The sequence below is a fragment of the Leptidea sinapis genome, chromosome 25, assembly GCF_905404315.1.
Source record: "Leptidea sinapis chromosome 25, ilLepSina1.1, whole genome shotgun sequence".
Lineage (NCBI taxonomy): Eukaryota > Metazoa > Arthropoda > Insecta > Lepidoptera > Pieridae > Leptidea > Leptidea sinapis.
In genome coordinates this window covers 6605910-6623912 of record NC_066289.1, presented here as the reverse complement: position 1 = coordinate 6623912, position 18003 = coordinate 6605910, and the positions used below count along the sequence as shown (strand labels likewise).

Below are 18003 nucleotides of genomic sequence, written 5' to 3'. Positions count from 1 at the left end.
TTTTATCGAGAATAAATTGACATTTCACAACACTATATGTCAAAACGGCTATCATAGCATGCCTCTAGGAACGTAGTGCTTAAATTCTCTTTGGTGCTTAGTGTTTACTGTTTACAAATTTACATTTTCGTGTCGGTGTAAATGAAGTTATACTATTATTCTTTGACTATTAATTTTGCATTTTATATTAATCTGATAAATAGTTTATTTTTCAGTCTTTCGTTGTAAATTTGTATTATCACTTGATAACTTAATAAATTTAAAATGTCTGATCTAAAAGAAGATTCCCTAGGTTATTCTCATTCATCAGACGTGCGAATAGAATATCACAACCACATAGGAATTGAAAACTCAAACGAAGAGCAGCCGTTGGCACAATCGGCGAGTGATAAGCAAAGTGACGACAGAAATAGTGTTTTTGACAAACTTCAACACCAAACGGCACTTGTGAAATATGACCCAGATGAAACCCACACCGATATCGAGAGCTGGTGTAAGATCGCCGATAATATACTAAAGGATAGGGATCTCAAAGGTACCGATTTACTGTCATCCTTAACACAAGCATTACGCGGGCGAGCTGCTTCTTGCCTAAGACAAATCTTCTCTGATAATTTCACTTGGGAAATTGTGAAATCACTATTGATTGCTAAATTTTCAAAGCCATTGTTAATGCAAGACTATTTTGAGCCTATTATCTCATTTAAACTTAAGGAAAGTGAAACAGTACCTGATGCGGCTGTGAGACTTTGGCATCTTATTGAATCCATACCAGATATTAATATGAAAGAAGAAACTATAGCTGGTTTTGCTATAGCAGTTTTATCACATAGTGACAGTAACATTAGAAGAGAGTTGGACTCGAAAATTGTAACGAGCAAATCTCAATTATTTCGCATATTGCATGGTGTATCATTGAAACGACATTCAGATGAGCCATACATTCATAGTGAAAGTAAACGTCCACACCTTGTAAGAGATATTCCTGCAAAAGATGTTTCTACACAAGATGTTTCTGCACAAGATGTTTCGGAACAAGATATTCCTGCCAAAAATGTTCCTTTTCGTGGTAAATGCCGTACTTGTGGTGAACAAGGACATAAATCTTATGAATGTGCTAAAAAATCTTCAAAGAATATGAATGCTGAAAGTCCAAAGTATCTTGATGTAAAGAGTCAAGTCCAAATATGCTGTACATGTCAGTCACCGGCACACTTGTCAAATGTCTGCCCTATGAAAAAGAATAATTTTGACATATGCCAGAAATCTGGGGCTACAGGACATACAGCCAACAACTGTCTTGATAAGAAAATCACATGCTTTAAGTGTGGGTTACAGGGGCATTTTGCCAACAAGTGCCCTGATAAGAACACCTTGTATGAAACTACAAATGAAGTACAGGTGTTTAGCAAACCAGCAGACAATGGTGTTCTGCAAGTTGAAGGTATGATAATTAATTTTATTTTTCAATCCCAGTGCTGAATTGTTTTTTAAATAGGGGAAGCATTGATGTTCTATACATACAGCCGATGCACCTGATACAAAATCAGAGCTGACACACGATATGGCACATGCCACAAATGACACCATAATCAGCTTCAACTGCTATGTCTATACATTTCTGTGTTTACTCCAGTTTATAAAATTTTATTGGTCAATAGGCAGAAATGTAAACACTATTTCAGTTTCAGTTGTGTATTTTCAATTTAGAACTCGATTTGGACAATGACATCAAAGGAGTAGCAGTTAGGTATTTTTTTAAAACCAGTCGAAAAAGAGGGTTGCTATAAGTTTTACGTTCATCAATCTGTCCCTATTTTCAGATCAAGATCTGTTCAGTTAGAGGTTATAAATAATTTTAATAAAAACCACACTTATATTATACTGGGGAAAGTTTGTATGTTTATATCTGTTACCTCTTTACATTCTAAAGGGATTTGGATTTAATAAGTTAAGGTAACCTTTAATGAGAGAAACTAATGCTCAAATATAATATTTTTAATTACTAAAAATAATTAGTTAAACTGGTTATTTAAATGTTTATTTCCTTGAATTAATAAAATTTGTCTTTTAAACTTAAATCTTTCCAAGGTATCTTTTTTGGTGTATTATGTAGTGTAAGTGGATATCAGCATATATATTTTGTATGACATTTTTTGTCAAATTTTAAATTTGGTTAAATCCAAAAACACTTAAATCCTTTAGTGGTGAAATATAAATATGCTCTATGTTCTTGCTATCAATTGGCGCCAATTCTCTATCATTATCTGGTGTATGGGGAAGCTGAAAAATATTAGCTTTTACATATTTGCAATGTAAATAAGTACCTAACAATTATCACAGGTAAACAATGCTTCTGTGATAACATGTGAATAGCACTAGTATGTAATTGTTCACATATTGTAAGGCGTTTACATAACACAAAATACAATATTGCTAATCATTGTTCACTAGGCCTTTAAAAATTTTTTTACAAAAACAATTGACTCGATCAGACTTATTAATTAGATTGAATAAAAATACGTAATTATTTTTATACTTTTTACTGCATATTATATCTATTGTTGTGGAATAGTGTTTTCGAAGTTTTGTAAATTTTTTTTTATTTTTAAATTTTTACTGATCAGCTTCTGAACTACACTAATTAATAATTTGTCTAAATTTGTGTAGATCTACAAAATTTTGCAATGCAGCAATGAACGTACGCGCATTGCAATTTTATTACAGACAGAAATTCTGTCACAGGACTTCCATTGATCATTGTCATTTAATTCCTACATCAATTACTATTTTAATACTTTTATTATTTATAAAAAATTATCACCAAACTATATTTGAAGTATATCGTTTAAAATAAAAAAATTATTATCGATATTGTAAATTTGATGTGCAAGTACTTATAGCAAATTTAAGACTTTTATGGTTTTCTCGTGGTTGCCACTATCAGATCTGGACCAAATTGCTATAGGACCACATGGGAAGCACCAGCTTTCAAATAAAATTTTCAAAGAATTATCAAAATTGGTTCATCCAGTTGAAAGTTCTGAGGTAACAAACATAAAAAACATACCGACTAATTGAAAAACTTTTTTGAAGTCAGTTAAAAAGAGTGACTCTATTGTTTTCATTTCTGACTGTGTCCTTTCATCTATTCCATTCTGACAAGCCGGTCTTGTCTGGGGCTTGTCAATAATATTCAATATATAAAAATATTCGTTTTATTAAATTACTTCCGCTTTTTGCATATCAATATTATATAAATAAAATAACCTTACTATTGATAAGTCACACCATCTTTTTTTTTGAGTCTTTAATGTGTTATTGAAGCACTTTTTATAGCACATTTTACGGTTGACACATGACTGAGGAGATAAGTGTGCTTACATTGTCTTTAAGCACATTTGCCGTTCCATTATTAGACTGCGAATGATATGTCCATATGTATAGAATGTCATTGAGGGGAAGCTTAAAGTGTGGGACTTGTGTGCCTAATGTCATCATAATATGTCAGTATAAGTCTGTCATATGAATTTATTCATTTTCTTGAGATATATTTATAATTTCTACTAAATTTCACACTAAGAGAGTAGAAATGGTGTTAGAAACACTCATAGTCCCTTCTAATCTCTTATGATAATACTAATAATATAACATACATAAGTAATTGCTAATAAAAATGAAAAAACATACCAACGAATTGAAGTTGGTTAATAATCATAGCAAACTCCCAGGTTAAGCCATCATTAAACTAATAAGATTTATAGTAGATCTTTATATTATTAAACTTAACCTGATGTAGTTGAACATTGTTAATATTTACAAGAAACTGGTGATATCTAAATGTACAGGGTCTTTGTTAGGCCTAACACCAGCCTTTTCCGAGGAAGTATTCTGCAATTGATTTCTTAAGAGTTGTAGAGTGATCTGCTGATTTTAGTTCACTGCGCCTTATGTGACTTATCTACTCATGAAATCTGATATAAGTTTTAATGCTCTGTAATTGATGCCATAGTACCGAATCTTCGCGGCTTGTATTTATGATCATGTCAAATGCCTAAACTGTAGGCTTTTATGCGGGGTAGCTTTTTGTGCCAACATGGTGGTTAAGAGGCACTTGTGATACAAGATAGCTGGCAAAAACGGAAAGGTGGTTTTGCTGCAGCTGGTATTATGCTATATACATATGACATTTTGGATCCGCTTTTTACTTCTATAATTCATTCATAAAGGAGAGCTTTTCTGAAATTTTTAAATAATTCTGGGTGTATTCAGGCTTATGCATCTATTAAAGTATTTTTTGATACAAGTGAGCTAAGTTGTTCATTATACATGAGGTTGTGGGTTGCTGGCTGAGCCCACAGACCCAATAAATTATATTTTATTGAACTAAATATAATTTATTTGAGCAATATATTTATATCCCTCAACTCTCATAGCTCAATTTCATTTGCTTTCGCAAAACTTAACATAATTCACAAAATATTGGGATTATTATGACTTCTGAGTCTATTACAACTATATCTTTCACATCGTAAAAGTAATACCCTTACATTACCCTTTATTATTATTTGGAGAGGGTGGCTATTTGTTTAGTCCTAATGAGTTCTAGTAACACCGCGTCCAGAATTGCACTATTGTGTTCGCCACTCATACTTATAGCTCGTCGTCAAGCCCTGACCCATTTACGAACCGAAATATCTTCTTGACGCGATTATTTCAAACACCTGCACCTGGGAGCAGGGTGTAGTCGCCAGGGATGGTATTACGCTTATGCATTAGTTGGCCGCAATCGCAGAGGAGATGAAGAGGCGTTTCATCGGCCTCAAGGCAAAATCTACAAGTTCTTTCGTTTTTGATTCCGAACACACGGAGGTGCTTGTTTGGGCGACAGTGCCCAGCATCCTGATGAGAATGCATAGGATTTCCTGCTCATTGATATGGGTTATTTCGCGTTTCTATTGTTGAATGCCTTTATTAGTGCTTTGGAATGGTTGTTGACCCGAAAACCTGCTGAGTTACTCCAGCGTTTAACTGCTTCTTGTTGACATTGGTTCCTCAGAGTGTGACGAATGGTGCTCTAAGGCAGTCCACAAATAGGTTCCGGGCCATATTGGACTGCTTTAGCTCTAGCTCTTGCGAGCTCATCGGCCATTTCATTGCCTATGATTTCCCGACATTCCCTGGGACTCATCTGAGAATCACTTTATTTTTCATACTTAATGAGTTTAGGCAGTCAGTGCAGACATACTTTGACGCCGTCAACTCCGCGTCCAAAGCCAGCAATGCTGCCTGACTGTCAGAGTGAATGTATGTTTTGGTTGAAGTAGCCTTTTTAGGTATTGGTTTCCACGCATTTTAAAATGGCGTATTTGCTGGATTTTAACCTGGGGCGTTCTCCATACACCCCACAGCCACTTAATTTTCAATTTTGGTCCCACTATAAAAGGCTCCCGTCCTTCCACGAGACTTTGTTGTTCATCCAGTCATCCCTAGAAGGTAGTTCTATAATATAGTGTTTGACAGTGATTAACAGTACCCTTACTCTGAGCTGTAGAAAATTTCCGTCATCGCAAAGCCCCCATTTCACAGTATGATTGAATTATAATGCTTTAAAGTCATTCAGCAGAAAATATGACCTTATTCCTCATGTGCACAGAAAGTAGGTTATACTACATGGTTACGATTTTAGCAAACAATTTGAAGAAAGTACCTTTCATATTAATAACAAAACCAGGTACCCGCCTCTGAGGTAACCAGAAGAAAGACAGTTTAATAAAAACAGAGTTTATGTTTCAGATTCAAAACTCGAACAGATAGCGGCTGAACAACAACAAGATAAAGAATTTATCGATATCATTACTAAATGGGAGTCTGGAGAACTACCTTTTGAAATTGGACAATCATATGATGTTCGGAATGGTGTACTGTATCGGATTGTAGAACGCAACGATGAAACATTATTCCTTCCTGTAGTCCCTAGGTCTCTAATATGGTCAATAATAGGCCACATTCATTCTAAAATTCATCATCTAGGCTATATTCAAACGTTACACAGTTTATATGGTTTGTATTATGCTCCAGGAATGCGTAAGGCAGTTAAAAAATTTATTGAAAATTGTCCGGTTTGCAAATCTAAGAAATAGTACTCCCTGTTCTCGTTAAATTACTTAGCATTCCATACCTTATGCAAAGCGACCTAACACCTTAAAACACCACCCACATGGATGTAAGCGTCGAATTTTGTGAAATAAAATAACCAATAAAGACTTACGTACTCTACATATAAATAACTAAAGCGTGCAAGAGAAAATCTCTAATGGAGGTACAGCCATATAGAAAATCTAATATATATTTATTTGCTGATTCCTTAGCCAAATTCCGCAAGACCTTTTGCACCAACAATGGTAGTCTTTAATAATGTTTATTAATTATTAATCAGTGAATTAATAAATTTTATTAAAAAATCTGTCTACTTCAAGTTCATTCTGTATAGTACTTAAAAAAATAACTTCTCTGTGTGTTCTGTTTATTTGTAAGTAGTCACTACTTACATTTATATATATTTAGAACTTCCTAGTTCTTAGTTCTGAGGGAAAAGAAAGAGAAATGGACAAAAACCGTTACAGAATGGTATCCAAGAGACGGGAAACGAAGGAAAGGTAGACAGATTAGAAGGTGGGAGGACGATTTTAAAAGGATAGCAGGACCGAACTGAATGAGGGTAGATAGAGACCGAATAAGGTGGAAGTCTTTAGAGGAGGCCTTTGCCGAGAGACAATTAGTAACTACTTAAGTTACTAGTTAAGCTAATCTAAGTTTTATTTAAGTATAAGAAAAAATTAAGTCACTAGTAATAACAAAGGCTATTTTATATTTTAGTTCTACTTTTTATATATTTTGTGTGTATTATTGTGAGTGATTGTAAATAAACCTAATAAATAAATAAAAAATAAAATCTGTTAGTAAGTTTTCACGCTTTATAATGATTGCACTCGGGGGGACCTAAAACACGTAGCTCGCACGAATTAAACCAAAATATGAGGGAGGGTACTGAACTATAGGATAAATTCAAATTTCAAAAAAATCTTTATTCACTGTAATACTTTATAAGTTATTTAGTGCAAGTCAGAATGAAGTACTTACAAAAGTCACAATTATATTCAAGTATATAACAATATTCATTAACAAAATTTAGAAACATTAATTCCAACTATGTTTATCATTCAAATAAGCTTCCACATTATAATAGGCCTTAGATGTTAATTGATTTTTTACGATACATTTAAAGTTTTTAATAGGTAGTATTTTAATAATATCATTTGGGAGTTTATTATAAAATATAACACAATCCACTTTAAAAGAATTGCGAGTTTATGAGCGTATAGGAGGTTCTCGTGTATGTACTGGCAGTGTACAGTCATAATATTAATTTCACTAAACTTTTCTCTCAATAAATCCCTTGAACGCATTTTAATATCGATGAATTAAATAATGTGAGATGATAATCTAGAAAAGGAGTACCTACCATAACGCTATATATAACTAGTAAAATGCTCGCATAATGCCTATATTTTATTTACGGTATGTGTGGATTGATACACCTACTGTATTGTACTTTAAGTGTGTTCACAATAACTATAACTATGTTTTTTTTTAAATAATTTATATTTTTTCTGAGTTACTCGTATAAGGCATTTAGTAATTGACGTTTGCGTATTTCGTTGCATCACTTTGCATGCTATTGAAATATTTGAAATTTTTTATTGAATATAAGAAAATATCTTTCTGTTTTAAAAAGAGTAACCTTAGAGTTTCTTGCTCGTTCTTCTATAAGGAAATCTGCCTTCCAAACGAGCTGTTTAAAAAATTACATATTTCAAGTGTAATGCAATTTAGCTACGAAATAAAATATTTTTGATTGATTGATCGATTTAACGGATTAGATTATAATATGCATATAGCCCTGTGGTTGGTGACCCTGCCTACTGAGATAGAGCTCCCGGATTCTAATCCCCGTAGGTGCAAACATATTATGATTAATTTGTATGTGTTTCCGAGTCATGGATGTTTATGAGTATTTATGTATGTTAAAGTAAGTATAGGTATTGTATTAAATATATCGTTTTCTTGCACCATAGTACAGGCTATGCCTAGTGTAATTTGTTTAAAAGTACCTATGTCAGTGTGGTTTTCGTACATACTGTATAAATGAATTTGTAATTTAATACAATTGGGTGTTTATAATCTTATTTCGCAATGTATGTAGTAGCTATATAATATGCGGACATGAAAACTTATTTTTTGTAACCCTTACCGGAAACGTAAACGATAAAATTATTCAGCGCCTATTTCTGCCGTGAAGCCGTAACGTGTCAATATATGTTTCGTTCTAAAGGGCGCCGTAGCTAGTGAAATTATTGGGCAAATGAGACTTAACACTGATATATCAAGGTGACGAGCGCAATTATTGTAGTACGACTGAATTTTTGGGTTTTTCAAGAATACTAAGCGGCACTGAATTGTAATGGGCAGGGCGTATCAATTACCATCAGCCTAACGTCCTGCTCGTCTTGTCCCTTATTAATATAAAAATAGCTGGGTCATCAATTGATATGATTCTTTTCAAGCGTTCAATAGGTATGTAGCAAGAAATAACTTCTAGGTTTTATTATTTAAACCCTTTTTGTGGGTTATCACAAACGATTATGGTTCTTACACTTAAAATGTTGTTCTATCAAACATCATTGTATATAATGTAAATATTCCTAAATATGTAAGTACTTAATGTGAAAATAATAATAAATTGATTTTGGTGTGCCCCTTTCCGTTTATTTTTTTTAACAAAATTTTACTTTTTGATATTAGATCGCTTCGATCACCTTCGATCATATTCTCGTTTTGTTACGAACATAGGGCTACAGGCTTAGAATATTAACACTACAGCTGAAGTAGCGTTGGTAACTTCATAACTAATAAAAAGGACACCCGATATTAGGTACAACCAGTGCTGATTACCAAAATGTAAATATACGTGCATGTATACATAAGTACAAAACTGTATATGGTTTCTTATAAAAGGATACGTGCAAGAATAAAAAATCTTGAAAAATCGTGTTACGATAATTATATACTTACGTACTGTTGAAAATTTAAAAAAAACTGAATCCAAAATACCTACTTTTGGTCATATATGAAGTCTAAACAAAATCTGAACTCTATGCCTAGTTGCATACACCTTGCTGACAAAACCTTCAATACTGGCACCACTATTTGTAATGCCTTTTCTGATTTTTTCGTAATAATTTTGAAGATCCCCCGGTCAATAAAAATTTCATCTCTATATCATCATAACCAGTGTGTGATATTTAGCAAATACACGTAGATGTTATTGAAGTAAAGAAACTACTCCATGGTATTGATACATCAAAATCTGATGGTCCGGATCATCTACCTACCTGGAATATTTTTAGTGAAATATTCTGATTCCATATGTAGTGTACCCATTACAATTTTATTCAACAAATGGGTGTAATACCAGATTTATGAAGGAAAATGGCGTATATTACTCCAGTGCATAAAAGGGGGCTAAGACTAATATATCTAATTACCGTCCAATTTCTAAGCTTTGCATTAAATCTAAGGTTTTTGAGAAAATCAATTATATTCAGATTTATCCTGGACTAAAGCAAGCCTTTAGCCCCAGTCACCATGGCTTAGAGGTCGCTCCTCTGTCTCTAATCTTGCACTCGTAATAATTATCTAACTGTAACAATGCACCAAGGTGTCTAAGCTGATGTAATTAACACCTACTCAGTAAGGCATTCGACCGAATACGTCATGACATCCTTCTCATAAGCTCTCTCAAGCTCTATAATATTGGTATCAGCGGTGATTTGTTAAGATGGTTTTCCTCCTATATTCATAATCGTTCTCAAGCTGTTGTTGTCAGTAATTATATCTCAGGGTGGGTAACCATATCGAGTGGCGCTCCTCAGGGTTCCTTGCTTGGCCCTCTATTGTTCGTTGTATATTGTGCTTTGCTGACGATATCAAAATCTACAACAGGTATCGTCACTAGGGGATGTAATAGTACTACAAGATCTACACCGATTGCAAAATTATTGTGATGATCATTGCTTTGTCCTAAGCCCATTGAAATGTAGCGCAATGACATTCACGCGAAAGCGGCATCCTTTAATATTCAAATACCAGTTCAAAGGAGGATGGCGAGAATGCATGTATTTTGGGACCCACTGAAAGAAGTGGCGTACATCATGGAAACTTATTAATAATTGTAGAACGTAACAAAACTAAGAAAAAAGCAAATCGTATGTAAGTCTAAAAAAGTGCGAGAAAAAAGATATACCTAAAAGTAAAATATAACCTAAAATAATTAATAAATATGTATATTTTATTTTATCTGACATCGTGTACTGGTTCAGCACTAATAACCTATTGTTAAATAGCAAGAAAACTAAATTCATTAAATTTACCGTACCAAATGTCAAAAATGTAAATGCAAATGTTTTGTTAAACGGAGAGGTGATAGAACCGGTGGAATCTGCTATATTTCTTGGCATAACTCTAGATTCCAAATTACAATGGGGCCCCCATGTTGAAGGATTGGCGAACAGACTTAGTTCTGCAGCATACGCGGTTAAAAAGATTAGACAATTAACTGACATAGATACGGCGCGACTTGTATACTTTAGTTATTTCCATAGTATTATGTCCTATGGTATAATGCTATGGGGCAACGCTGCCGATATTAATACAATATTTGTGCTGCAGAAGAGGGCTATTCGCGCTATTTATAACCTAGGTCCTAGAGAATCATTGAGAGCAAAATTCAAAGAAATTAACATCTTGACTGTTGCTTCTCAATATATTCTTGATAATGTAATGTATATAGGCACATAAGTGAATTTGCCAGAAACTGTCATAACCATAATGTTAACACCAGGAACAGACATAAACTGATGATGCCTACTACTCGGCTAAGTCGAGTTAGTAAGTCTTTTGTGGGGCGATGTATATGCTTTACAACAAGATCTCAGAAAATGTTCAAAACAAAAGTATTACGTTATTCAAAAGAATTGTTAAAAAACGTTTGTGTGGTAAAGGTTACTATAACATAAATGACTTTCTTAATGATACCACAGATTGGGAATGGAGCGACCTAGACATAGCGATCAGGCTATTAAATAATAAGTTTAATTGTACAATGTTACTTTGTAAATGTACCTTTAATTGTAAAACATATTTTTGATGAAAAAAAAAGTCCGCTGAGTTTGTTGCGCCCATTCTTCTCAGGCCTGAGGCATTCATTATGGTATGGGTGGTAGTTTTTTGACTATCAATAAGTGATTTCACATCCTATTTTGAATAAAAATATTTGAATTTGAATATTGTTCAATCAATAATTTGTATCGTATGTCTATGCTAAATTACTGTCTGCTAAAATATAATGTGGATATATATCGAATCTTTTAAAGATTAGATATATATCCACTTACCTACTGATTTTAGTGTTAACAAATGATAATAATCATTATGGATCTTCTTTTGAATTATTACTGTATTACTGATTTGAGTAGGTATAGAGTTTGATGTCGGAACATCCACATAAAAAATGACTGTCATGTCAAAAAAATGTCAATTTCAAATGTCAATAGCGCAAAACGTTCGGATAGTGCAAGATGTTCAGTCTCTAAGACTGAGCGTTTGGCGATTAAATAAAACAACTGCTTGACTGTGTGGAATACGTGGAAGATATGATTTATTAAAAGGTTACACGATATATATACAAAATTCTTAAAACTAGTTACCCAATTACAATCGTTACTTAAAAAATATTTACAAGTTCAGAAAATACACACCAATACTAAAGCTTACATTTTAACCAATAGTAAAACGTTTCATTCAATAAGAATTGCGAATAATATTATGTGTTCTATCTCGCTCTAAAACTAATGCTATCGCAGTTTGTGTAAACTCGCGTCGAACCTCGATCATACGATGTCAATGAGCATTCCGCACCTACGTTGTTGCTCATTGATTAAAATTGCATGAATAGCGATCGAGTCCCGACGCTTCACTCGTCAGTCGAGTCCGCTCGGCCTTGCTGTGCGGTTGTGTAACGCGGAGCATATGACTGATCACGTGAGTATATCTGCGGTCGTCAAGAGAAAGTACGATGCTTGAAACTTCACTGAGATGACTACTGGTGATCTGTATGATTCTATGAGTTGATGTACAGCATTATGAAATGGTTCTTATCAGAGCTAATATTACGTTATATAAAATAAAATGTTCTTGTCAGAACGAATCTTTCGGCATACGCTTATTACAGTTATTATGCACGATTACTACTTCTACGATCTATAATGCTACGTTACAAGTTAGATATTCGACATTTGTGTTAATTGATATTATTGGTTGTAGGTACAGCTACAAAGTCTTATTTTTTAATAAATTATAATTATTTATTTCTTTTGACCTTCATATCTTAGCGCGTTAATATTTTTTGTGTAAACATCGTATAAACTTAAGTTTGCAATTAATATAAACTTGTACGATGCTTCCTTAATTTTTAAATTATGTCCATTCTGGTACCATGTACACATATACATCGGTACTCCAGTTCATAATCATAATAATAATAAATTCTTTATTGCCATACAAAACATTACAAATATAAAATGAATAATTAGGCTACGCGATGAAACAATAGGCAAAAGGAAAAGGCTCAGCTTCACCTGACATGGAATCATGGATTTATGTTTCCATGCAGCGCTGTTTTTCAGCCATCCCCTTCTCCCTAAGGTGTTGAGTGGGAGTGGATGTACTTGTATTGTGGCTCCCCGATTACCTACTTAAGCTATATTTTTTTTATAAAATGTAATATTAAAAGTGTTCCGATTACCCTTGCCAGTGTATGTAAGTGTGTGTGTGTGTTTGCGTGTGTGCGTGACTGTGAGCGTGTGTTTATGTCTCTACACAAAAAAAAAACTTTTAGAGAAAGGAATTTCCAGTGGAGGTGGTTCAATTTCTCCGCAGCAAGTTGCTTTTTAGTAGAGCAAAACGGTATTTTTTTTAAAGCACCCGATACTTATTTGTTTCTTTAGAGGTACCTGCTCCTCTACTAGTCATTCCATATTTTTGCTGCAGAGAATCTGAACGATCCCCTAAACCGAGCTGTTTTGTGCTTAGGGATTATCAGGCCGAGTTGGCTGTTTGCACGCAAGATGTGTTGTACGATGAAATCTTTAACCCAACGGAGCTCTTCAAATAAATATTCAGGCTTCTTGTTCCAAATAACCTTTTGAGTTAAACAAGCATAGTGAAGCTGTCTTCTTGCACTCATGTTCAGGATGCCCTTGCAATTACTTATTTCAAGTAGGGAGTTATATATGCTTTCCTGGGTATGTTGAAACAAAAGCGTACATATGGGTTTGCACTCTCTGCGCTAGCGGTCAACATCAACCCATAGACGGAGCTACACTGCCGTCTTAACGAAAAAGGGCACAACTAACATTCTCCTCGAAATTGAGTTATATACATATTTGGAATCAGGAAAAAAAGGCCTATCTGCCAATATTTTTTTTATAATTTTACAGACACAGTAAACAAAAATACCATAAGCTCAAAGGGCACAACTGAGCTATTTTTGCTATGGTACGGAAAAAGAGCACATCTAACTTACAGTACGTCAAAAGGTCACAAATGAATAGATGTGGCTTTTATCTTTTCTTATAATTTCTGATTTAATTCATTGAAAAGGCATATTTGACATACTTCAAATAGTAAAGGCTTATGTGTCAATTGTGCCCTTTAATGCAATAATTTACCGATAAAGATTTCATCGTACAACACATCTTGCGTGCAAACAGCCAACTCGGCCTGATAATCCCTAAGCACAAAACAGCTCGGTTTAGGGGATCTTTCAGATTCTCTGCAGAAAAAATATGGAATGACTAGTAGAGGAGCAGGTACCTCTAAAGAAACAAATGAGTATCGGGTGCTTTAAAAAAAATACCGTTTTGCTCTACTAAAAAGCAACTTGCATCTTATCATTTCATTTAAAAGAAAGGTCATAACTGGCAATTATGCCTTTGCTACCAAACATCTTTGAATAGAGGTGAGGTGACAGGGTTGAGGTACCAAGCGAGTCACGTTAGTTGTGCCTCACGTATCTGCGTTCCGCTGGTAACAATAATTGTTTTTTTTTACTTATTTGCATGCCGTTATTATAATTTGTGATACAGTTAATTATTATTAATGTATTTTGTTGGCTTTTATTTATATTTTTTGACTTTTATTTGAGGGGTTGTTGTTAGTACTATTACATACCCTAGTGACGATACCTGTTGTAGATTTTGATATCGTCAGCAAAGCACAATATACAACGAACAATAGAGGGCCAAGCAAGGAACCCTGAGGAGCGCCACTCGATATGGGTACCCACCCTGAGATATAATTACTGACAACAACAGCTTGAGAACGATTATGAATATAGGAGGAAAACCATCTTAACAAATCACCGCTGATACCAATATTATAGAGCTTAATGAGAAGGATGTCATGACGTATTCGGTCGAATGCCTTACTGAGTAGGTGTAAATTACATCAGCTTAGACACCTTGGTGCATTGTTACAGTTAGATAATTATTAAGAGTGCAAGATTAGAGACAGACGAGCGACCTCTAAGCCATGGTGACTGGGGCTAAAGGCTTGCTTTAGTCCAGGATAAATCTGAATATAATTGATTTTCTCAAAAACCTTACATGTAATGCAAAGCTTAGAAATTGGACGGTAATTTGATATATTAGTCTAAGCCCCCTTTTATGCACTGGAGTAATAATATCCATTATCCATATCTGGTATTACACCCATTTGTTGAATAAAATTGTAATGGGTACACTATATATGGAATCAGAACATTTCACTGAAAATATTCCAGGTAGGTAGATGATCCGGACCATCAGATTTTGATGTATCAATACCATGGAGTAGTTTCTTTACATCAATAACATCTACATGTATTTGCTAAATATCACACACTGGTTATGATGATATAGAGATGACATTTTTATTGACCGGGGGATCTTCAAAATTATTACGAAAAAATCAGAAAAGGCATTACAAATAGTGGTGCCAGTATTGAAGGTTTTGTCAGCAAGGTGTATGCAACTAGGCATAGAGTTCAGATTTTGTTTAGACTTCATATATGACCAAAAGTAGGTATTTTGGATTCAGTTTTTTAAGAATTTTCAACAGTCCGTAAGTATATAATTATCGTAACACGATTTTTCAAGATTGCTTATTCTTGCACGTATCCTTTTATAAGAAACCATATACAGTTTTGTACTTATGTATACATACACGTATATGTACATTTTGCTTTAATAGCTTTTTTAAGATGGATAGAACACCACACTGGTTGTACCTAATATCGGTTGTCCTTTTTATTAGTAATGAAGTTACCAACGCTACTTCAGCTGTAGTGTTAATATTCTAAGCCTGTAGCCCTATGTTCGTAACAAAACGAGAATATGATCGAAGCGATCTAATATCAAAAAGTAAAATATTGTAAAAAAAAAAAATAAACGGAAAAGGGCACACCAAAACAATTTATTATTATTTTCACATTAAGTACTTACATATTTAGGAATATTTACAGTATATGCAATGATGTTTGGTAGAACAACATTTTAAGTGTAAGAACCTTAATCGTTTATGATAACCCACAAAAAGGGTTCAAATAATAAAACCTAGAAGTTACTTCTTGCTACATACATGAAAATAATCATATTAATTGAGGACGTTCAGCTGATGGTAATTGATACGCCCTGCCCATTACAATTAAGTGCCCCTCAGGATTCTTGAAAAACCCAAAAATTCAGAGCGGCACTACAATAATTGCGCTCGTCACCTTGAGACATACGATGTTAAGTCTCATTTGCCCAATAATTTCACTTGCTACGGCGCCCTTCAGACCGAAACATAATAATATTGACACGTTACTGCTTCACGGCAGAAATAGGCGCTGAATTATTTTTCCCGTTTACGTTTCCGGTAAGGGTTACAAAAAATAAGTTTTCATGTCTGTATATTATATACCTATTACATACATTGCGAAATAAGATTATAAACACCCAATTGTATTAAATTACAAATTCATTTATACAGTATGTACGAAAACCACACTGACATAGGTACTTTTAAACAAATTATCTTATCCCAAACTAGGCATAGCCTGTGCCATAGTACACTATGGTGCAAGACAACGATATATTTAGTACAATACCTATACTTACTTTAACATACATAAATACTCATAAACATCCATGACTCCGGAACAAACATACAAATTAATCATAATATGTTTGCACCTACAGGGATTACAATCCGGGAGCACTATGTCAGTAGGTATGGTCACTAACCACAGGGCTATATGCATATTATAATCTAATCCGTTAAATCGATCAATCAATCAAAAATATTTTATTTCCTAGGTAAATTGCATTACACTTGAAATATGTAATTTTTTTAAACAGTTTATTGTTTGGAAGGCAGATTTCCTTGGAGAAGAACGAGCGAGAAACTCTAAGGTTACTCTCTTTTTAAAACAGAAAGATATTTTCTTATATTCAATAAAATTTTTCAAATGGTTCAATAGCAAGCAAAGTGATGCAACGAAATACGCAAACATCAATTACTAAATGCCTTAAATAAAGGCATTATGCGAGCATTTTACTAGCTATATATAGCGTTATGGTAGATACTCCTTTTCTAGATTATCATCTCACATTATTTAATTCATCGATATTAAAATGCGTTCAAGGTATTTATTGAGAGAAAAGTTTAATGAAATTAATATTATGACAGTACACTGCTAGTACATATACGAAAAGTAAAGACTACGATTGTTGGTGGAAAAGGTCTTGCGGAATTTGGCTAAGGAATCAGCAAATATGTCAATATCTACACTATAAGAATTTAAATTTTCACATAACCGTGGGACTGAGGAATTGGCACCTAGTATTGTTCTACGAAGTAAAGGACAAAGTGGCTAATCAGTGTAAAACCAACTTCAAAAACACTATTCCAAAACAATAGATATAATATGCACTAAAAAGTCTATTTAATTTTTTCAATCAATTTTAATTCAATCTAATTAATAAGTCTAATCGAGTCAGTTGTTTTTTGTTAAAAAGTTTTTTAAAGGCCTAGTAAACAATGATTAGCAATAATGTATTTTGTGTAATGTAAATGGCTTACAATACGTGAACAATTACATACTAGTGCTATTCACATGTTATCACAGAAGCATCGTTTACCTGTGATAATTGATAGATGCTTATTTACATTGCAAATATGTAAAAGCTAATATTTTTCAGCTTCCCCATACACCAGATAATGATAGAGAATTGGCACCAGTTGGTAGCAAGAGAGAGATGTGTAGAAATTTAAAAACCAAATAAGCATATTTATATTTTACCACTAAAGGATTTGAGTGTTTTTGGATTTAACCAAATTTAAAATTTGACAAAAGCTGTCATACAAAATATATATGTTGATATCCACTTACACTACATAATACATCAAAAAAGATACCCTGAAAAAGATGTCTAAGTTTAAAAGAGAAATTTTATTTAATTCAAGGAAATAAACATTTAAATAACCAGTTTAACTAATTATTTTATGTAAATAAAAATATTATATTTGAGTGTTAGTTTTCTCATTAAAGGTTACTTTAATTTATTAAAGCCAAATTCCTTTAGAACGTAAAGAGGTAACAGATATAAACATACAATAAATAAACATACAAACTTTCACCTGTATAATATAACTGTGATTTTTGATTAAAATCATCTATAACCTCCGACTGAACAGATCTTGATCGGAAAATAGGGACAGACTGATGAATGTAAAACTTATAGCAACCCTCTTTTTCGACTGGGTTTGAAAAAATACCTAACTGCTACTCCATTGATGTCA

General features: G+C 33.5%; 1 protein-coding gene across 1 annotated transcript; it reads left to right on the top strand.

The window, feature by feature from the left end:
• The first annotated feature begins 103 nt into the window (after positions 1-103).
• On the top strand, positions 104-8823 carry LOC126972082 (uncharacterized). Its single transcript, XM_050818662.1, has 2 exons — positions 104-1444; positions 5797-8823. Exons 1-2 carry the CDS (start codon positions 265-267, stop codon positions 6141-6143), a joined length of 1527 nt encoding a protein of 508 aa, XP_050674619.1. The 5' UTR covers positions 104-264; the 3' UTR covers positions 6144-8823.
• The last annotated feature ends 9180 nt before the right edge of the window (positions 8824-18003 follow it).

What these genes read in the sequence shown, in the direction of transcription:
- LOC126972082 (XM_050818662.1), top strand. Translation starts at nt 265, where the DNA reads ATGTCTGATCTAAAAGAAGATTCCCTAGGTTATTCTCATTCATCAGAC. An exon ending in TGGTGTTCTGCAAGTTGAAG is followed by an intron (nt 1,445 to 5,796) that starts GTATGATAATTA and finishes TTTATGTTTCAG; the next exon opens with ATTCAAAACTCGAACAGATA.